Source organism: Perca flavescens, chromosome 9 (assembly GCF_004354835.1).
Source record: "Perca flavescens isolate YP-PL-M2 chromosome 9, PFLA_1.0, whole genome shotgun sequence".
NCBI classification, from domain to species: Eukaryota; Metazoa; Chordata; class Actinopteri; order Perciformes; family Percidae; genus Perca; species Perca flavescens.
The window spans coordinates 300009-322209 of NC_041339.1; the positions used below are offsets into that span (position 1 = coordinate 300009).

At 42.4% G+C, this 22201-nt stretch overlaps 2 protein-coding genes across 3 annotated transcripts in view; both read left to right on the forward strand.

The window, feature by feature from the left end:
- The window catches only part of crocc2 (ciliary rootlet coiled-coil, rootletin family member 2), a 31596-nt gene extending 22179 nt beyond the window's left edge, over positions 1-9417 (forward strand). Inside the window, exons 24-36 of the mRNA XM_028588510.1 lie at positions 2054-2292; positions 2377-2536; positions 2628-2795; positions 3818-4202; positions 4272-4402; positions 4616-4736; positions 4813-4976; positions 5067-5507; positions 6063-6212; positions 6298-6498; positions 7506-7637; positions 8354-8533; positions 8662-9417. Of these exons, the coding sequence (XP_028444311.1) occupies positions 2054-2292; positions 2377-2536; positions 2628-2795; positions 3818-4202; positions 4272-4402; positions 4616-4736; positions 4813-4976; positions 5067-5507; positions 6063-6212; positions 6298-6498; positions 7506-7637; positions 8354-8533; positions 8662-8745 (2556 nt within the window). The 3' untranslated portion in view covers positions 8746-9417. The remainder of the gene's footprint in view (positions 1-2053; positions 2293-2376; positions 2537-2627; positions 2796-3817; positions 4203-4271; positions 4403-4615; positions 4737-4812; positions 4977-5066; positions 5508-6062; positions 6213-6297; positions 6499-7505; positions 7638-8353; positions 8534-8661) is intronic.
- Positions 9418-9527: 110 nt separating this feature from the next.
- The window catches only part of sned1 (sushi, nidogen and EGF-like domains 1), a 28530-nt gene continuing 15856 nt past the window's right edge, over positions 9528-22201 (forward strand). For both annotated transcript variants that reach the window (XM_028588319.1, XM_028588320.1), the window contains exons 1-8: positions 9528-10788; positions 17202-17489; positions 18379-18519; positions 18677-18839; positions 18925-19050; positions 19336-19449; positions 19942-20055; positions 20614-20727. In XM_028588319.1, coding sequence (XP_028444120.1) covers positions 10570-10788; positions 17202-17489; positions 18379-18519; positions 18677-18839; positions 18925-19050; positions 19336-19449; positions 19942-20055; positions 20614-20727 — 1279 coding nt within the window. In that variant the 5' untranslated portion in view covers positions 9528-10569. The remainder of the gene's footprint in view (positions 10789-17201; positions 17490-18378; positions 18520-18676; positions 18840-18924; positions 19051-19335; positions 19450-19941; positions 20056-20613; positions 20728-22201) is intronic.

Sequence of the window (22201 nt, forward strand, 5' to 3'; positions counted from 1 at the left end):
GGCACCAGTGTATGACAATATCTGATCCAATAATGACTCATACAGAGCTTAAGTCAATATTAAGTAAACGTTAGGATGTTGAAATGCACAAGCAAATCATAGCATGGATGTCACCAGAGGTGGTTTGTACAGTAGGATCACAGAAATGTATAGGAAATTACAAGCTTGTTTGGCTTGGCATAGGATGGGAGCTCACGGATCTGCTTCTAGCACCAATTAGAACCAGTGTGAGGGAGAGCCATTTACCATAGGCCGCTGTTGACATTGGCCAATGCCACAGAGCTTTACTAGCATCAGGGTGCCATCAGGTGCAGCGTGTGCAGGGCCAAATTCTACAAGGAGAGGTGGTGTCCAATCTTTAGACTCCCTCTCAGCACTCGCTTTCTGTGTCTTTTTCCTGTCAAGTGGAGAAAAATTTAGTTCCATTGACCTTAACATAAACATAAAAGCGCAATTAGAGACTATAATTTTGGCCCAGGGACATAACCTCCCTGAGCCAAATGAGAGCTGTAAATCTCATCTCTTGGGGTTGCTTGAGGTCAATTCCAGCCACAGGGTCGCTGGGCGTTTTAGTGAAATAACAAGCTCACAGTCACCTCATTAAGATGTAACTGCAGAGTTGTAAGAGCCTCACCATGCCTTGATTTAAAAGCCTGGTTTCCCTGGGAAATGGGATTGTTTATCTGTGTGGGACTTTTTGGTTTCAATGAAAAAACAAAAAATGATCTTGTCTTCGCTCTGTCTCCTTAGTCTTGTCAAAGTATAGTGAATGAGGTTGTGTGGAGCCAGAGCAGAAGAGTTTTGAGGTTTGGACAGCCCTCCCTACCATAGATCAAGTCAAGCTTCAGCGACACTGTCATATTTGGCCTCCACCCCCGCTCGTTTCCTTGTTTGATTATTTTCACTAATCCCATCTCAGGATTCATGTCAGACAGTGACAAAGGAGGAGTGAGAGTAAGCTAGTGAGCATGAAAGAGGAAGAAAACAAGGGGAGAGAGGGAGAACGAGAGTGTGGAGGATACGGTCCCTGGTACCATAATATGAAATCAAAGTTTGAGTTAACCCCTTGTGTAAATAAGCCAGTGGGGGAGTGTTTATTTTCTCCCTTGCAGCAGCGAGAGGCTGGCTCCACTGGGACTCCAGGTCCCCCTCTCCCATCCACATAACAAAACACTGCTGCCCTCATATTAACTGCCCTTCTCCTCTGCTACACCTCCAACAATCTGATAAAATAAAGGATAATTGGCCAGATCAGCATTGGCTTGTTTTTTCTCACATTAGAGTTTATGAGAAAGAACCATCTTGTGTGGCCAGTGAACATAACCCTCCTCCTCCTCCTCATCCTGCTCCTCATCCTCCCTCTCCCTTCCCCTCGCCCCCCTCCCTCTCCCTCCACCTCCAGGGGGGCTGCTGTTTATCATGTTGCTCTGTGGATTCTTTACACTGCGAGAGACAGCACCTGGCTACAGGCCCAACTGGCTCTTAACCATGCCCAGATAAGCTCCGTCCTCCCTATTTCTCCCGCTACACACAACATATTGCCATAAAACAGAATATAGGTCATAGTGTCTTGAGATAGCACTTAAAATAGGAGATGTTTCAAGTTTCAAACAATGAAGAAGAAAAAATCAGTCTTACAGTATGCTAGAGGATTTTTCCTATTCGATTTTGATGATTACATACATGTATTTGAGCTTTTGTTGTACTGTAGATAACAGCCAAATACAGGTTTAAGATGCATTTTGATGATAAATATAAAAGCTTTTGTGTGTGTTGGGTTATTGAATTTATTTTGAAACTGTTTAAGTCTTATATTTCTTTTTAAAGTCACTCTTACATGAAACTAAGTTTATATCCATTTGAAATAACCAAATAAATTCTTAAATGGGCAACCAATTACGAAACCAGCAACAAGAAAAAAAGCCTTAGTATTTCTAGATGGGAGTTGGTCTATTAACCTCATTAATAAGAGGTTTACTGTTTATTCATAAGACCTCCTAATTTATCGTCATTGACATATTATAACTTTATTCTCCATGATCTGGACATGAAGTTAGAGGGCCTTCGTCGGCATCTGCAAGAGACAGAGGATGGGCTAATTAAAGGGCGAAGGGAGCTGATTGAAGCCCACAGAGAGCTCCAGGAGTGTGCACAGGAGCGGGACAAGCAACGGAAAGAAGCTCTAGACCTGAGAAGGCTCCTGGGTGATGAGACCAGAGAGAAAGAGGCTATCCAAGCCTCTAACCAGGAACTAAGAGCTTTTATTAAGAGAGCAGAGAGTGACAACAGCAGGTATGGCTTCAGTAGTGTTTCTAGTTTGTTTGCTGCAGTGGATATTTGTGGATGGTGACTGTATGTTAAACATTTTTTGACTAGCTTGAGACGAGCCTTGGAGGAGAGGGAGCAGAAAGTGTCTGTCTCCGAGGAATGTAGGAGCTCGATGCACCAAGAGGCATCCACTCTACGGAGCAGTATGAGAGAGCTGGAGAAGTCTCGCCTGCAGGCACGCAGAGATCTGCAGGAGCTGCGTAGACAGGTGAAAGATTATTGAGGTAACTGCTTTCCATCTGATTTATTTTAAATAAAGGATTACCTTCAAGTACTATGTGCTGTGTTAACATGAGCAGTTAAAGGTCCTTGAAGGCGAGAACAGCCGCCAGAAACAGGAGCTGAGAGAGCTGCAAGCCCGGGTATGTCAGGAGGAGCAGAAGGAGGAGGAGGCACGTTGTGAGGCTTTCACTCTCAAGCAGAGAGTGCTGGAGTGCGAGGCTGGCAGGGAAGCAGCGCTCAATGAGGTAGAATGAGTCTCTTAATAACATGCTAGAGCAAACCTTCCACCTTTGCATAAGAATACCTGCCATACTCATGCATAGACTAAAAACATGAACCCTAACACACTGTATATTCTGCTGTAACAGCGATGGGTTTTACTTTGAAATAGTTTGTGAATATACCTCATATATAACAGCAATTTATAAAAAATTAGGCTTTATATTCTATAAAATAGTTTTTTTAACCTCTTCTGCCCCATAACCACATTCTTTGGGTCCCTAAATTATCATGACCACAGCAGATGGTGTAGTCAAGTGAATGTATGGCATACTTTTGTATTTTTCAAGTGGCAACTCCAAATGCATTCCTCATTGTTATGATATGATAATTCTGGTAAGGAACCTTTTTTCAGACTAAGTCTTTGAAATATCCTATGACCTTTTTTACATATGAAGCATCTCAGCCCTCTACTATAACATTTGAAAAGATATATTTCCAAAGTATATTGTTGTTTAATTGTATGCCTCAGTCATGACTCTTGTTCCCCTTATGATACAGTTTAGAAACCCTATCAGTGAACATGACAAACTTGTCAGCTCAAAGAACATTAACCCTTTACAGAAGCCAGGTCCCTATTATTTCCACAGTGAAGTGTTGGTCACTAGATAACAGGGCATGTTTCTTCAGGAATGACACCGTAGTGTTAAACACTGTTTTCACTGCTGGAGTTAGAACTATGTTCAGTCTGCTGTCCATATTTCTGCAAACGTGGCATCCTTTTAAACGTAACTCTCTTAATATAACCTACCACCCAGTCACATGGCTTTCCTTGTCCTGTGTACAATAAAAACTGCAAACAAAAGTAAGCGGCTAAATGTAAACAGCTTGCAGACAATTGTGTCTTTTTTGTCTTCAAATTGTTAAAGTTTATAAATCACCTAAAAGTACCCTAGTTATGATCTGTATACTACTTATGACATAGTAACACATACATGCATGACTAGTAGACAAAAATGAGGTGACTCTGTTCTGTGTGGTTGTGCAGGTTTCATGTCTGCAGCGCCGTGTGGTGGAGCTGGAGACATCGGAGCATCAGAACCGAGAGCTGCTGCAGGAAAGAGAGGCTTATCAGCAGCAGTGTGACCAGAGGCACAGAGAAACCACTGCCCAGCTAGAGGAAGCACTAGAAGACGCTGGGATCAAGGTCAAGGAACTCTCAGTGCAGGTTGGCTTTACTGAAAGCAAGTTCCAGGGCCTGGAAGAACAGCTGGGCCTTAGCCATGCCAAACACAGGGACCTGGAGCTCAAGTTGGCGGGGATGTATTCAGCTGTGCGCCGCACTGTTGGCACCAGCCGTCCAAGGCTTTCAGGCACACCTGGGTTCCGTAGACGGTCTCCCTCTCCCTGGAGAAACCACCTGCAAGTAAAAGGTATGGTCATGCACTTAAAAATAAGATTTTTTGCTATAAGCTGCATTAATAAGTGCGTTCTCTGGTTAGGGGTAGACAATGAGACAGACGGAGCTGTGCTGCCCTTGTCTCGTGGTGAAGATGAAGAGCTGGATGTGGACTCAGTGCATACAGCCCTGCAGGAATTCCAGCAGAAATTCAGGGACACACAAAGAGACAGGGTATATTTGAACTTCTTAATAACGTAATAAAGGCTCAAGGACACAAACCTCAAACTCTGTGAGTGGGATTGTTGACCTTGAATTTGTCTTGCTTTCCAGACCACCTAAACAGTTCAACAATCTTTAATTTAATTCCCTTATTACATTTGTTGTGTTTATATTTCAGCTAAATGTTGGCACTTTTGATCTCATACACGTGTGTTATTCCCTCAGGATGAAGCCACGGCTCAGATAGTTGTTCTAAGTCAGCAGGTGACAGAGCTTCAAGGCAGCCAGGATAAGTCAGCCACCCAGTTGTTACAACTACAGAAGTCCTTGAAGCAATCAGAGCAGGGTAAGAAAACCCTACCTAGTAAATATCAGTTATTAATTATGTTTGGACATACAGCATATTTTACATATTGTTCCAGGAAAAAGAGAGATGGCAGAGCGATTGCACGAGGCACATACATCCCTTTCCCTGCAGGAAGAAGTAGTACGTCGTACAGAGAGGGAGAAACAAAGCCTTGAGGAGGAGGTAGCTCAGTTGAGGACTGGTCTACAAGCTGCGGAGGCTGAGTCCAGGGCACTACAAGTATGTCAAAAGCAAGAGATAGATATAACCAAAACAGCGTACAGCATCTTAAGTGACAACTAATAAACTCCTGTGCCAATTCCTCTACAGGACAAGTCGGAGCTCCTGCAGGGCTTAGAATCTCGTGCAAATGTAGAACAACAGAAGCTAAAGGAGTCTCTCCAAGCAGCAGAGAGCAGGGTGAGCCGTCTGGAGCTCTCCCAGCGCACCCTTGAAGGTGAGCTACAGAGAGCCCAGCTCAGGGCAGCAGAGCTGGATGCAGAGGCAGGGGCGCTGCAGGAAAGACTGACGGAGCTGAGGAGGAAGTTGGGTGAGAGCGAGGACCGCGGTGCAGCGCTGAGGGTCAGCGAGGAGAGGTTGGCCATGTCACTGGCCCGAGCTGAGCAGCATGAGAGCCAGCTGAGAGAACAGGTCCACAAATTGTCCAACACCCTCAGTGACAACAGGACCAGCAGTGGAGCTCTGCAGGAGCAGATCACACAGCTGCAGAGGGCTCTGACTGCCAGTGAGCAGGACCGGAGGCTGCTGCAGGTACAGTCCATTTCTGTAACATAAAACAAATCATGTTCACGGTGTATGTTTTATTTGTAAGCTTTTCCCCTCTCTTACCGAAAGGATTTTTGATTGAAACTTCAAAATAAGATGAATAGCCGTGCTTCCATTGACGTGCTTTGATTTACACTGCAGCTATGTAACCTTCTCAGCTGCAGACTGAGCATTTTTTATTTACATTTGCCGCTGTGGTTTTCCTGAAGGACCTCAAATAAAAGGCTCAGGCAAGCTCGTTAATTTTCCAAGAGCTTCTCAGGAGAGCTTTCCGGTCATAGTTTGAAACTGCACTTGAAAGATACTGAGCAAACAAAAACATGACTTGCGTGTTATGAATCCCTTGATTTGTCCACAAGCTGTCAGGTCATTGCAGTGAAATACAAGAGTAAACTCCCAACACTTGCCTGCAACGTTAAACAATACGTCAAGGATTGTAAAAAGACACAGCATATAAAAGAAGGGGAGCGATGTAGGGTCAGTCTAAGGGCAAATCATGTGGCTCATTGTACAGTGCATGTCAACATGTGTGTTCCATAGGAACGTCTGGATAAAACACGAGATGCCCTTTCAGAGAGAAAGAGGCTGAACCACGCACAAACAGAGCAGATCCAGAACCTTCAAAGAGCCCAAGAGGACTTAGAGCTTAAATATTTTGAGCTGGAGAAGCATAGCAGGACACAGAAGGAGGTGAGTCACACTGAGGTTCCAGTGCAAATAAAGATGCAAAAGTTGAGGCTCCATTTTGATGTGCGCATGACTGACTGTTTCCCAGAGCCTGAAGCAACAGCAGGAAGCTGAACTGCAGGCCCAGGGGAGCTCCCAGCAGCTGCAGCGAGAGAAGGAGGAACTCCAGGACAAGGTCAACAATCTTCAGAGCTCTTTGCAAAAGCTACAGAGTGAGAGAGCGGAGATGGAGAGGGTGCTGACACGCCTTGCTAAAGACAAGTCAGCACTCAGAAAAACACTGGAGAGGGTGAGCTCACCTATCTGCTGCACTCTACTTATACCAAGAGTTTGATATTTCTGGAAAATAGGTTGATTCTTTCTTTGTCTGTATGGTAAATATGAAGCTAACGTGGCTTAGCATAAAAAACTGGAAACGGTCAGTTATTTTTCCCAAAATATCTAAATGTTCCATAATCCCTAATTTTTAGGATTAGTCCAATTAAACTTGTTGGAATTTGTCTAACTCACAGTTAAAAATACACATGGATTACCATGAAATACAATAAATCATAATAAAAACAATCATTAAAAAATGCTGCAGTGGTTTAGTACGGCACTTCCTTAAAGTCAGAAGAGACATATTAGCTAAAAGCTGTGTGTTATGTTTTGTAAAAAACAATATAAGCAAGAGTAAGAAGTTTTAAAAATACAAACAAGCTATAGCACTGATAGTGCTGATGATGAGCTGCTTCATAATGTTACAGCTGAAACAGTAAAGGCAGGATCCCAGAACATTTAACAGCTTTTTGTAAGGAGACCTGAAAAGTCCTTCTGCTTAATATGAGGTAAAAGATCTGAAATATATGACGGAGCCAAACCACAAAGGGCTTTAAAATGTAATTAAAAACATCTTAAAGTCAATTCTAAAACTGCTGGAAGCCCATGTACATATAGATGCCAGGACTGAAGTAATATGTGTTTAGTGTCGGTCAGAAGCCGTGCTGCCACATTCTGAATCAAGTGAAGACGTGCAGTTGCAGAAGCATTGGGGCACATAAATGGGCAGTTACATTATTCTTTGCAGGAGGAGATAATTGAAATAATTAGCGTAATATTGTTTGATCCATTGTCCACATATTTTTCTCCTTCTCCGTTGTACAAAGTGATCTTGAAGTGATGGAAACATGTAGGTGGACTGTGAGAACCAAGAGGCTCTGAGCTTGGCTTCTGCTACACTCATTACAGGAAGGCACATGAGTGCAGAACAATGATGGTAAAGTCGTTCACATTATGTCACCCTCGTGTTGTTGTCAGGTGGAGATGGAGAGGCTGAGGAGGGAGGAGCAGGAGGTGTCGGCAGCCAGAGAGAAGGAGCAGTTGGGACACACAGTCCGCATCCTGGAACAGGAGCTGGCGAAGAAGCAGGATGAAGAGCAGACAATGCAGGTGAGAGGCTGCTGAATTATAGCCAGTGATGAGTCCTCTACTTACTGTCACTACTGAAATACTTTGGTATTAATGAGTAGTACAGAACAATCAATTACTCTCTGTCAAACTATGCCAGTCAAGCAATAAGTTAACAAGATATGTTAAATGTTTGATTGATGTTAAAAATATTCACCAGTAGTAAATGCAGCTTAAAAAACAGCTTCACAGACATTTAGCAGAATTAGATAGAAAACTGACATCACACAGCCAGTGATTGACTAGTGACATCATTAGAGAAATCTAACATTTTCACAGAAGTATGTTTTTATCTAGTACATTTACATAGCATGTCTTTCAATTTCTCAAACAAATAAGGCATAAATAAAAACATTACTGTAACTTGTGTAATATTTAAGAATATTAAAATGTTTGTATTAATCTGGAACCCTCTCTAACTTTATTGAATCAGCTTCAGTGGGTGCATTAGGTAGCGTTCGCATGCATGAAAATCTTGCTCTGACAAGTTGCATTTGAACAGCAATAGCATATCAGTCCTAATTGTCAAAGGGAAACTGCTGCTGTTTCATTTTAGAGAAACTGGGTTTGTTTGCTTACACCTATCCAATAAAGATCCGCCATATCTATTAACACGTGTCCCCCTTCTGCTCAACCTCTGATGACACTTACCTACCTTTTTTTCTTATACTCTATTTTCATAACTGAACTGTCTTCAGGCCCAAATCTCCCAGTTGGAGCATTCTCATGCACAGCGCCTCCTGGAGGTGACAGCCCGCCATCATCAGGAGTTGGATATGGAGACGGAGCGTCTGAGAGACAGCCAGCTCCAAGCAGAGCAGGCCTTGGAGACCAGAGAGAAGGCCCATCGCCAGAGGGTCAAATGCCTGGAGGAACAGGTATTTTAATTCTAAGTGTGGATCATTTGATGGAAAGGTCTTTCTTTTGTACTACAGTTTCAATGTCTGGGCATTTGTAGTTTGTCTAGCTACCTTCACATTTTTTTCTGTTTCTTTGTGTGTAATAGGTGCTGACTCTGAAAGAGCAGCTAGATCAGGAGACAAGAAGACGACAGGCCTATTTCAATCAGATGCTCCAACCTGGTGTGTAGGCAGAGTCAAGTATTTAGCACCTCTGGCTTCCTCATTCACTGTTCCTCTGGCAGCTTCCCAACAACATTATGTTACAAGCTACGTCCGCACATGGGAACACACGCACACACAAACACACTCCTAAGGCGTTTGCTCCCACCCATGCACATGTGCACACCGGATTACATTAATCTGCAGGAAAATTCAACAACAACAAACAATGAAGGTTTTGTTCATAAGTGGACTGGATGTGCCATATTGTTTTAAGGATTTCCTCTAGCTCGCTGCAGTTGGCGTTTCTAAGTCTGTTTATGCTGTGTCATTTTTTTTAGGAAACAATGTGATCAAAAGTTTCCTGAGTTGGTTCTTCATTATACTTTTGTTATTGTTTCTAAACTCATTTGTCATATTGATCATTTACCAATTTTGTATGTCATAATCACACTTTGTGTATCCTAATGAGAATATACATTCAAATATTTACAATAATTGTTTGCATATGTTCCTGGTGCTGTGATTAATCAGTGTTTCAGGCAGTCAAAATGATTCTCATTTATTCTATTGTGTTGTATTTGACTCAATCGATGATAGTGTTTGCAAAAGCTGTGATTGTTTATAATAAAGTGGGTGTATCAGAGCTCAATTATACAATTTTGTTTGATGAAAGATGTTGAAATAATCGATGATGTTTATTCTACTGTGGCCACACAATATTGTTGTGTTCTGTGAACTCGGTGAAGGACAGCACTGCCTTTTCATGGCATGGGAGTACTGGCGTTTGGTTCGCACCATTAAAAGCTTTTGTGGATTTAGTGTTGTGGGTGAGAGAATGACCTTCGCTCTCTGTTGCCAGTGCTGTCTTAAGTGTTTTCTTTCAAAGATCGTTGCAGACTCCAAGGTCTGTGGGGATCGTCATTCCTTGAAAGTTTCACTGGCAATCCGTCTGTAATCCTTCACAACCCTAAAATCTTCAGATGATGTGTGGTCTTCCCTATGATAATTAGAAAACACAAATACATTGTGTTCTCCGTGTGTTTGGGTGTATTCATCCACACATACATCTGCTGTGTGTAAGTGTCTTAAAAGCCAGTGAACTCCTTTTCACTCTTTCTCTCACTTAGGTTCTTTCTCTCACTCATAACAACTGTACAGTGTTGCATTTTGCAACAGTGCACATGCATGTCTTCTCACTGTATAACCTTGCATATGCCTTGGTAACTGTAAAGTACAAGTTTCACTGAAAGAGAAAAATCTTGTCAGAGTTTCTTTAAAGCAGCCCTTTGATTATCATAGATCCGCCCAGTGGTTATCCAGTTACCGGCCTCTTTTCAACTATTGGCTGGAAGTAGCTAATTATGCAAGGTAGTGAATCCCTGTGGGGGAGGTGGGGCCAAAACTGAAAGAACTCCTTTGGCAGGCAGAATAGAGCTTTTATTGAGGATATTTCTAAGCTGACCATCAGGGACCAAATCGCTGGATTGTTCACAAAAAAAAAAACACATCTCAGCTGAATCACGCTGCTCCCCCTCTTTCATTCCTTCCCTCGTTTCATTTCAGTGAGACGGAGTGTAGCTCATGCAGTACCCAGCAGCAAGCAGAATGCAAGGAATCTACAGTATTCCCCTGTCTCACACAAGAAGCCCAGTTCACTACTAAAGGACAAGAGAGGGGAGAAAGAGGCAGAGCCAGAGAGCAGTCAGGGGAGGATTCAGACTGCTGTGGTTGAGAGGAGGAACGTACACTCGTGTCCTGTTCTGCTCTGCTCTTGTTTGCCTCAGGTGTGTGTGCTCCACCCTCCCCTCTGCGGTGCCTGCTGTCAGCTCCATCCCTGGGTGGCTGAGGCCATGGTGTTGGTGCTGCAAGCCCTGCTGCCCTGCTTCTGCACCCTGCTCTCCCTGGACCTGCTGCCTGGGGTGGAACTCGCTGTGCCCTTGGAGGACTTCTACCCCTTTGGCCAGGACAAGGGGGACTCCCAGACCATCTCTCAGGACGACGGAGGCTCCAGGCTCGTGGAGATCTCTGTTGCTTTCCCCTTCTTTGGAGACAGGCACACAGGACTCTATGTGAGTACAGAGCAGTGTGGTTTTACTGATATGTGTGTGGGTGTGTGTTTTTACTGATATGTGTGGGTGTGTGTTTTTACTGATATGTGTGTGATCATGTATTTATATGTCAGCATGTGTGTATGTGTGTGCATGCACTTTGCAGTTGGCAATTGAAACTGACATGGTGTGGATTGTATAAGAGCCTCAGGGAGATGAGATTTGGCATTCAGCCAAATACTACATTGCAGTGCCTTTTGAGAGTTTGTATATGTTTGCGTGCGCTCACAAGCTCTGGTGTGTAACCTCATTTGTAGAATATCGTGTTTTCCCCCCACGGGTGGAATCATAATCCTTCATGACGTTCTTTTCATCTGCCCTCCTCACACTCTGAGGGCTCTCAAGTGCACAGAGGGAGAGTGCGAAAGAAACTATTAGCAGAACAGTGGTAAGCCCCGTTCTAATAAGTCCACGATGAGCTGTTAAAGGAAATGACAGTTTGTGTTCTTACTGTTGCCGCGGAGCATCTGTGAGCAGTTCCTTTTCAGAGAGAGTGGGGGGGGGGGATATGCACGCCAGAGAGAGAGAAACAGTGCTCATGGGAGGAAGCCGAATGGTTTGACAAGGATTTTCGCGCACCACAGTGAAACACACTTTGATCTGCCTTTGTCATGTATTGGGTTCAGTTCCAGCGCATGGAAAGGCAGAACTCCCTTAAATCAACACCACCTGTTGCGGTTATGCATCCGCGTTTCGATCTCCGAATCCCCTCCTCCGCGCTCTGAGCCCCGCCTGCCTCCTCCCTGTTCAAACCATGGGCAGGGGAGCCTGAAGAACCATGGCAACAATGGGCAAGGTCAAAGGTCATCTTTCTAATCTAAGCATCTGAGCCATGGGGGTGAGGTCAGTCTCCCAATGAAGACAATTTTTAAAACTCTTGTGCACGGACAGCGGCACAGTATTTTTAAGTGGGGTGTTTGAGTGTCTTTCTAAAGAGTTATAAACTCACTGATCTGGAGCTTCTGTATATTAGTAGTTACGTTGTGTTTCTTCCCAGTTTTGCAGTGAATTCCAGCGCATCACTGCTATTGTACTAATACTACTCACTAGTCAAATTAAAAAGATTTGGCTTGTTGTTCTTAGATTGAATTATCATCTGATAGAGATCAAAGTCTGAGAACTCAACACTCTGAAATGTGCTGTGTTAGTTGTGATGTGATACCCTGCATCTCATTGGACTGTAATTCTGTAGTCACGCAAGGCATAACAGATTGTGACAGGCACTTGAAATTACAGTCACGCTCATTTGAAATGCCTCACCTGAATCCATTACACATCTGCTGTAAAGCGCACCGACCACATGGTGATCTCTGCCACCAGAGAGCTGCTTTGAACAGTTAATATTTCAGTCAGGGGATACAATTGTGTAAATAGTTTCTCCCAGGGGTTTGTTCCAAGCCTCTGGGCTACCACCACATGGAAGCTAGAGAACTAAACTGATTTTAGATGGTTGGTTGGTGCTGTCTTACTTTATTATCATAACTGATTCTGTTTAGCAATTCACACACCTTTAAACCCCTCACTGCAGATCCCTTTCATCTATCAGTCTATGTTCCCGCCTGTAGACATCTTATTTTTAGCGGTTGTGATCAAGAAATACAGCAGGGGATTTAAAGACTGTCACAGCCATGTGCAACTTGATTACAGAAGTCTCTAATGTCGCATCAACAGACCCAACAAATCCCTGTACAAACATGTGTCCCCTCCTGACTTGGACCTGCTCCAGTCCCACTTCTGCCTCCTGGTAACCAGGCTGTCCCTCTGTTATGGTTTGTGTCTGGGAGTTTTCACATGTTGCTGGGATCTCTCCTCCTCCAGGTCCCCCCCTCCCCTTCTCCCACGCCTCAGATAACATGGCAGGGGTCTTTCCCCTGGAACTGTCCAGCTGCTTTATCTGAGAAATGACCAATCACTTTAACAGAACACAGATGGATCTGCAAAGCGTCTTAGGGGCTTCCAAACAATGCAGTTCACGGATTAACTGCTCTTACGGATGGCCAGTGTAAAGAACATGAAGGAGGATAGAACACAAGTTTAAAAGCAGATGTGAGAAAAGATGGTTATGATCAAAGGTATTTTTGAAATATTAACCTTATTGTAGATACATAAACAGACACAGACAAGCTTTTCTAATGCTTTTTGTTCATTTTTAAATGCTGCAATGTGTACTTATAGTACTTAAATGCTCAAGATCACGTAGCATTTGTATGTAATTAGAAATAAACTACATTTAAACAAAATTCAAATACCTTTTGAAAAGATCCTGCCAAGAATGTGCTGAAGTATAACTGCACTCATCACACATTGCACATCTGCTAGTGCTCATCTGCTCTTCAAAAGAGCTTCAACACTTCAGTTTGAGCATTTTCATTCACTCACTCTTACTCACCGCTATGTATGGCCCAAAAATGTGTGCATCAAGTTTTATTCTTTGTACTCTGCATGGGTACTTTTTATATGCGTGTGTGGGATGAGAGATGTGGCAAAGTGATGTTAGAACAGTTCATCTACCATGGACAAGATATATCCCCACATACTTTAAAAAAGCAGAAAATGCCCTAAAGTCTCAAAGTAAGTGATGCACTTCAAAGGAACACTTCTGCGTTTTGAGAAATACACATGTTCACTGTTTTAATGTCTTTCTGTTAACTATGAAGCTACAGCCAAGAGATGTTTAGCTTAGCTGAGCATATCACTGGAAGCTTGTTTGTGTAAAAACAACAAGTTATGGTTTTTCCAGAGGGTTATTTCTTGTCTGGGTGCAGTGACTTCCTGGAGTCTCCGCTGGTTGCCTTTTTAGCTCACAGTGATGACAAGACTCTAGGAAGTCAACGCACCCAGCCGAGAAAGAGTCTGGTACATCTTCTCATCTAACTTCCGGCAAAAAAAAAAAACAGCAAGTGAGTGTATTTCCCAAAATATCAAACTATTCAATTGAGACTTTGAGCCTAAAACTTGATTAAATATGTATTCACATACAGTCATTAGAAGTCTTTGGTTGGCATGCTATGTTTCTTTCTGCAGCACTTACCTTTCTTTATTACAAAATTGTAGTTTTAGGGTTTTCATCAGCAACAGTATACATATTTTTTGAACTGGAAGTAGGCTTTTTTAAATTCCAAATTTTTAATCAAAATTGTCTTCAACTTGTATAACTTTAAATGAAAGTATTTTTCCTCTGCAATTCCAAATTCTGTGCTTTGCTAATCATTTTTTTGTTGTTGAATACATTTGCCTACATTAGATCATTTAAACCAAACCTCCACATCACTAGCACTATGGACCAGACAGGATTTATTGCCTCAATCAAACTTTTCGGAGATGAAGGTGAGCCGAGGCTAAGGTGACAGGCCAAGTGCACAGAGTAGTCACTTCCTTCGGTCTCGTCAAATAATTGTACAAGCTTGTAACTGTGAAACCTCCGTTTTTGACAAGGGAAACGAATGTTTTCCTGCGCTGATCCACGGGCACCTTTTTCATTTTGGGGTTTGCTTTGGCTTGACTTAAGCCAGATGAAAGTTTATTTTAGTCCATAAATTGCTTGGCTCTAAAGAAAACCACCCAAGCAAAATCCTGGATATATCCGGCAGAGAATTCCCCAAAAAATAACAAGGTAGTTGTAGAGTGGAGTGGCACCATTGAGAGTGAGAGAAAGAAATATGGGGAGAGAGATGCTTCTTACAGGGTTGGCTGATCGCACCTCTCTCCCCTGTGATTCTGAACTTGGTCATGTTACAGCATAACACAAGGCAGCTCTGAACCCATTCACTCTCTCTCGCATACTGTAAGGGTGATCCACAACCACCCTTCACTAGATGTCTGTACTAGTCATAGCCTGGTTGAAATTCATGAGAAGAAGAAAAGCATGTGATGCAAAGAAAAAGTTCAGTTTAAATTCCTCTAAGGCCGTTGCCATGTCAAAGTAGTCCCCTAAAAATTCTTAACAAGTAAGGAATACACTTGTTTAAACAGTTCCAGATGCTACTAGAAATTGGATTAGGCGATTAAACATATTCCAGTATTAGTATAAACTCTATTCAGTGTTCAGCATGATTTCCGACACTAATTTCGCTGTAAGATGGGTGACATCCAGACCGCTGCCACCACAGGTCTCTCATTAGTGGGTATGTGGGTGCAGGAGGTTTGTAGTTCATGTACATCCTTCCATTCATCCAGCCATGTGCCCTCTCTCTTGTTTTTCTCCCGGTATCAGATGGCGCTCTGGCTGACCCCTGGGCCCTGCCCCTGCAGTCGGTCCTCTTTTTCCCCACATCAGCCATGGTCTTACCACATCACGCTGATGCAGAGGGGAAGACTGTGGTCGGCCAATTAACTTAGCCCCTGTGCCGTGCCAAATAAAACTTCCTCTGCTGTTTTTACAGCAAAGTCCTTCAAATTATGGTTTTCATACATGCAGCGAGCAGAGCCGAGAACATCTGACGTTGCTTTGTCACTGTCACATGCCATTCAGCTTGAATGCAGAGAGGCAAAGTTTACACCAGCGATTAGGAGAAACAGGATAGGTGCAAGTTGCACCTATCCTGTTTCTTCTCCCCTTGTTGATAATATGCAGAAATGATGTATGAATGAATGAAGGCCTTTTATGGGGATTTCAACCCTTCAGCCTGTAGAATTTTTCTCTCCACTCAAGTTTAGCATCTTATTTCTTACAATGTTCAAAATTTAGTGCAACGGCCTGTCTGACACCATCTAATGTTTGTGATCCTTATAAATGCTACTTCATAATCTATCATTGAAATGACCATTTACCACATTGCTAAGTGCTATTTTAGACTCTATAACAGAAATCTCTTCATGTATCTTTTCTTCTAGAGGCTTTTCACTTTCTCCCCTAAATAACATCCTTCCCTAAGAAACATCCTTCATGTACATCTGATCTTTCTTGTATTAATAATCTGTACCTTTTTCCTCAACTCATAGTACCTCTTTTATCTAGCACTACGGTAGTGAACCCACAAGCAAAATACACAAGACATTTACTGTCTTGGTTGCAATCCTTACCATTGTCAACTGCAGTTTTGTAATCCCTTTTTCCAAATGCATCATAAAGCTGCACTAATCAATAGTTTTCATAAATGAAATAACTATATTGAAATCACTTTATATATGTGTAAGTGGTTGCTTGTAGTGACGAACCCACAGGGAATGATCACCTAACTTTGTATTTCCCCTCAGAATTGTTTTAGGGTCTTTAAGCTCATTGTTTTGGTTTTATACCGTAACATCACCGTTTTGGTTTCACCACTTCTATCAACCTTGTTTCCAGTCACAGCAGGCAGCTGTTTTTAGGAAATAATTAATAAACCAACTGTATACTATCTGCCCAGCACCAAACGACATTTAGCAACTAGCTGGTAGCTAGCTAGCTAGCCTTCCCCTTGGAGTTGTTGCAGACCAAAACAGAGGTCAAAGGAGAATCATTTTGGACTTACAGGTGGACACAAACACATCTCTAAATAAATGCTCTCTGTTGGATGTGTAAATAGGCATCAGTTGCAAACATGTTAGCCGTATAAGGTGGTAATATGTCAATGTTGTATTTACAGCTTGTTCTGCTGCCCTCAAGTGGCCACAAAATCAATTAATGCAGCTTTAAGAATAACAACAGAATGCCCCAAAAAAATGTATAAAAACCAATCTATGAGTGCAACTAACAACTTAAAATGAATTATGAAAAATACCTGTCTCAATTGTCTTCAAATTGTCGATTTATCTGAGCAGCAGTCCAAAATCCAAAGACATTTAATTTGCATTGATATAAAATAGAGAAAACCAGCAAATCCCCACATTTGAAAGTCAAAGTAGTGATTTTGACTTATTTTCTGGCCATTGAATAAGTGAATTCATTTCCTAATTGCTTTAGCAATACACCAATCGTTGACCTATTAAAATGTGTCAATATTTCACCATGCTTCAGTACACAGCTGCAGTGCTGACTGTGCATTTCTCCCAGAGGATATACAGTATGTGGACGAGGGGTGGATGGGTTCATTTATTTGGTTACTTTGTTGTTTGGCAGACATCTGTGGATTTATAGGCCGTGAACATCTTTCCAGGTGTGATGACTTTGCAGGTGCGTGCGTGAGCAGCAGAAACCTGGTTTTCTCAGCTGTTGTCATTTCATAGTCTAAAAGTAGCATCTGTGTGCTACATGGGATGTGCAAACATCCGTTATGGGAGCGTCCGCTGCCCCATGCTGCTGTTTGCCCTGTGAGGTCAGAACACCTCTGTTTGTCCACATAACCCCAACTAACCCTCCAAACAAGTCACAGGGGCTTCATCTGACATGGTGAACAAAAATAAGTCACAGATATATTATCCTTATTCACATACTGTGACTCTCTTCTCCTCAGGTTAACAACAATGGCCTCGTATCTTTCCTGAGGGAGGTGTCTCAGTTCACACCTGTGGCTTTTCCAATTGCCGGGGATAGAAGGGTTGTGGCTCCATTCTGGGCTGATGTGGACAACCGTCGAGCAGGGAAGGTCTTCTACAGAGAGAGCCAGGAGCCCTCCATCCTGAGGAGGGCTTCAGGTGATGTCAGGACGTACTTTTCTGAATTCCCCAACTTCAACGCAACTTGGCTCCTCATCTGTACATGGCACCAAGTTACTTTCTTTGGAGGCAACTCCCTGACACCGGTATAAACTCACTCTTAACTTTACAGCTCTCACTCTAACATGTAGCTACATCTTAAACATCTATGATTCTCTGTGTAGGTTTTACCTATCAACATCAGTGATTTTAAACCAGGGGCACTGCTGTAGTTGCCAGTGGGTATATGGAAATATTGTAGAGTGTCTCAATTTGTTTGAAAGATTAAAAATTGTGATTAAAAAAAAAAAAGTAAGTTGTTTAGAATCATCTAAATTGGTGTGAAATTGATAAATTGGTAAAATGATTGTCACAGTAACCATGAGCCTTCAGCTACAATAGGCTAACTGTACCATACACACCTCCACCACCCTGTGTCAACTGTGACACCTTAACACCATATGTCGCCACTGAGAGTGAATGAAAACTAGTTTGCATGCTAAATGTAATGAGTAAATGGTTGAAAGATCCAGCCTCTGTCACTCCAAGTGGTAGTAGTAAGAATGCAAACTTGTATGAAAAAAACATAACAATATCCACTTTATGTAGTTTTACCAAACATCCACTTTAAAACCAACTGAAATGAATACATTTGGATTATTATATTTGAGCTCATCTAATAGGAATGAACTATTGGGAGTCACTGGCTTAGATAATCTCAAAGTCCCAGGAAATAGCCTTGTTGTTACCAGTTAAAATTGGTATATAATATGTGGTTGGAAAGCAGAGCTATTGGATTTCATTTTAATGGTAATTGTGACTTTTTTTTGCTATCTGATTCAACAACCGGCCCAGATGAGTGTATTATGTCTCTAGTCTGACTGAGATTTAGGAATCTGTACCATTAACATGAGCAGTCTTTCAGATGCATGCATTATTACCAAATTTCATAGAAATTAGAAAATGGTTTAACCAAGCCTGTTTCTCTCTATGCAGGTAAATACTTTCCAAGTGGTGCTTATTACAGATGGAGAGCTTTCCTTCACTATATTCCAGTACAATAACATCACTTGGACCACAGGCATGCATGCCAGCAGTGGAGGAAACCTGGCTGGGCTGGGAGGGATTGCAGCACAGGTAAGATCATGATTTCTTTTTTCTTTTTTTTTGCTTAAGGTGTCGGTCAGAATTTGTAATGTACAGTATGATCTGCTTCCTGTGAAGATGCAAACTACATTTTTCAGGTGTCTAAACTCTGATTCAGCTGTCTTTTGTGATGTCTGCCTCTTCCCAGGCAGGTTTCAATGCTGGTGATGGCAAGCGCTATTTCAACATCCCCGGCTCTCGTACAGCTGATGTGGTGAACGTTGAGGGAACCACCAATGTGGGCTACCCAGGCAAATGGGTCTTCCGTATAGATGATGCAAATGTGGAAGTAGGAGGCTGCAATAACTCCGGTGAGACCTGCTTCTTCTACTCCTGGGCTTCTACTTTTAATACTTTTGCTTTTAGGATTTCTGTTACATTGACCTCTCTCTACAGCATCAGTGTGCCCACACCTGCGACCATGTCTGAACGGAGGCCAGTGCATCGATGACTGTATTACAGGCAACCCCTCCTTCACTTGCTCCTGCTTGGCTGGCTTCACCGGCCGACGATGCCAGATTGGTGAGTTATGGTTGACACCTCTTCCTGCTCTGTTGTGCTTGACACACACTGCACACCGTGAGTGAATACCTGTCAACCTGAGATCAGCCAGGAAAAATAATGTCGACTTGTAACTAAATACTTGCCAAACGAACCCCCGGATATTTCCTTAAATCCTTGTATCAGCTTCATGTCAATCTGTTGCATTCTCCTCTGAAATTACCTTACTAACTGACCTCGGCCAGATGTTTTCTTCTAATTAAAAGAGACATACTACTCCCTTTGTATTTCTCCCTGACTCTGTAGATGTCGATGAGTGTGCCTCATATCCCTGCCAGAACGGAGGGACTTGTGAAGACCAGATTAATAGTTTCATCTGTCACTGTCCCCGTGGATACACTGGGATTCAGTGTGAAACAGGTACAAAAGACACTTTGCCTTAAAGCTGGTATATACTGCGGTTACAATTACATTTTTTATTTCTTCTTTCTAGAATACTGTCTAATCACATGGAAATGTAAAGATTGTTAAAATGTGAAGTAACAGCACATAACAGTATATATCATTTTACGCAATAGCAAAATACCCCATTTTTACTGTATTTTAAAAGTTCCACACTTTTTCTTTTACCATCTGCATGCACTAAGTAACTACTCTGATTAATTAAGGTATTGTGTACCTCATTAAGCAGTTTAAAAAACAACAAAAAGTATTTTAGAATATCTTGGTCCAGTCTCTCTGGAGCTTCTGTGCCTATTCCCACATGTATCAAACCTCTTCTAATACCTTTCACAGCCAGCAGCACATACTTGCAGAGTGAGGGGAGCAGGGTGGCGGATATATTAATCAGCTGAGTAAATATTCCATGAGCGTGTCTCTCTGTCCCTGGGTGTGTGTTTGTGTGTGTTACAGACATTGACGAGTGCAAAGACAGACCGTGCCTCAACGACGCGTTGTGTGTACAGGGCGCTGGCAGTTTCACCTGTGTGTGTGAACCGGGTTACACTGGTGTCCTGTGTGAGACAGGTGAGAGGGGGTTTTTAAAAGTCCGGGGGAACGTATGCATCTCCCTCCAGAGGAAATATTTTCTGCTGCTTTCTACATCAAACTCAGTCATTTTGGCAGATGTGTTTGTCCAAAGAGTTCCCCAGTCTACCTAGACAAATGGATTCATTTGGAAACAACTCTTTTTCTTCTTTCTTGGGTCACACAATATAGCAATGAACCACAGTGAGAAAGTTCACTGAAGTCAGGTCGCTTTCCAAAAAGACATTTACTTATCTGGCTCCTCTTGTGATTGATTGTTGATGAAACTTGAACCCATTAGGGAATTGAATTATCAGGCCCTGCACAGTTCATGAATCCTTGTATCTACATGAGACGGGATTACTGCTAATACCAGACACCTGGGCAATGAAATTCTATGCTTTCAGAAGGGAAGTTCAGTGTTCTCAATCCAGCTCAATGTCTCAGACAACCACATCTTGCTCTTCCATGTGAAGATTGAAAAATTTTAATATGAAACTGAATCAACAGCAGACAAATGTCTCTTGTCTGATAAACTGACTTTTGTGCATCCTGCAGACATAAATGAATGCGAGTCACAGCCCTGTCTGAATGGAGGAGAGTGCATTGATCAGGTGGCCAACTTCACCTGTATTTGTCCCGCTGCCTTCACTGGAGCACTCTGCGAGACAGGTGACTTGAATTCAACTCAAATTCTGCCAGATAAGCATGTTCGGAAAAATGTTTTTTTGAATAGGACATGTTGACATAGCCTGTAAGACCTACTTTTGCCTTTGGCTTCCAGTAATATAGCATTTTTAGATCTGGAACAAACACAAAGGGAATCCTATCATACCTCTTTAAGAGCCAAACAAGTATTTATGGGTATGAACTTTAAAAGTGAGCTGGTCCACTCGCTTCTCCAGTGTTACACCAAATTCGGCACCAAACTAAGAATTTCACATACGGTATACTGTATTTCCACAGCAAATATTTTCATCATACTTTATCACACTATTTGCTGTTACCAAACAATGTGCCTTCATAGTATTTAATAGGGTCATGAATGTTGAACTGTAAAGAAAAACATTTGATCCTAAATACATAGAGGGTCACACATTTAACTGATAGCAGAAACTGTAGTACAGGTCGATCTCTACTTTGTTTACCAGAGTTATAGGGCTAGTTTCCCTGGGATTGAAGAATCAGAATCAGAAAAGCTTTATTGCAAAGTACGTTTTTTACACCTACAAGGAATTTGTTTTGGTGCTGTAGGTGCACGTCACACAATCTCTAAATACATGAGGGCTAAGAGTGTTACGGGTGAGGGAAGTAGCAGGGAGGAGTAGGGAATGGTGGACCCAAAATGCAGAGAGAGCAGGCAGGCAGGCAGGAGGACGTTTGCAGTGGAGGATTTAATATAAACAAAAAGCGGCAGTACAAAGACTGGAAAACTCACAAAAAGGAACTGACGGGAAAAAACATAGGCAGGAGAACACTGACGCAGGCACAGACACAAGGCACAGGGAGGAAACACAAGGACATGGCTACAAACTAAAACAGGTACTGACACAAGACAAGGGGAACACAGAGGCTAAATACATGAGGTGATGGGTAAATCAGAAACAGGTGAGACAACAGGTGAAGCACATCAGGGCGGGGCAGGACAATCGACAAAGGCGGGAAAACTCAGGAAGTTAATTGGACAAGACAAGACAGAAAACCAGACTATCAAAATAAAACAGGAAACAGGAACACAGACAGAAAATATGACAACAACTAAACACAGACACTTGACAAACCACTAGGCAACACAAGGAACAACAGAGAAGACAGGAATAATCAAAACACACAATACACAGACCAGAAAACATAAACACAACAGGGAACAGACGTAAACCAAATGCAAAGCAAAACACCAAAACCATAACAAAGAGAATCAAGCACCAGCATATAACAATATAAGTATAAACATATAAACACGGTATATATTAATTAAAAATAAAAATAAAAATAGCAGCATAGCGGAGTAGGTACAGTGGCATGAGGAGCCAGAGGTGGGGTGTGGAGAGAGTCAGGGTGGGTTCCAGGCCTTGTTGATAAGGCTAGTGGCGGAGGGGAAAAAACTGTTCTTGTGGCGTGAGGTTTTGGTCCTGATGGACCTCAA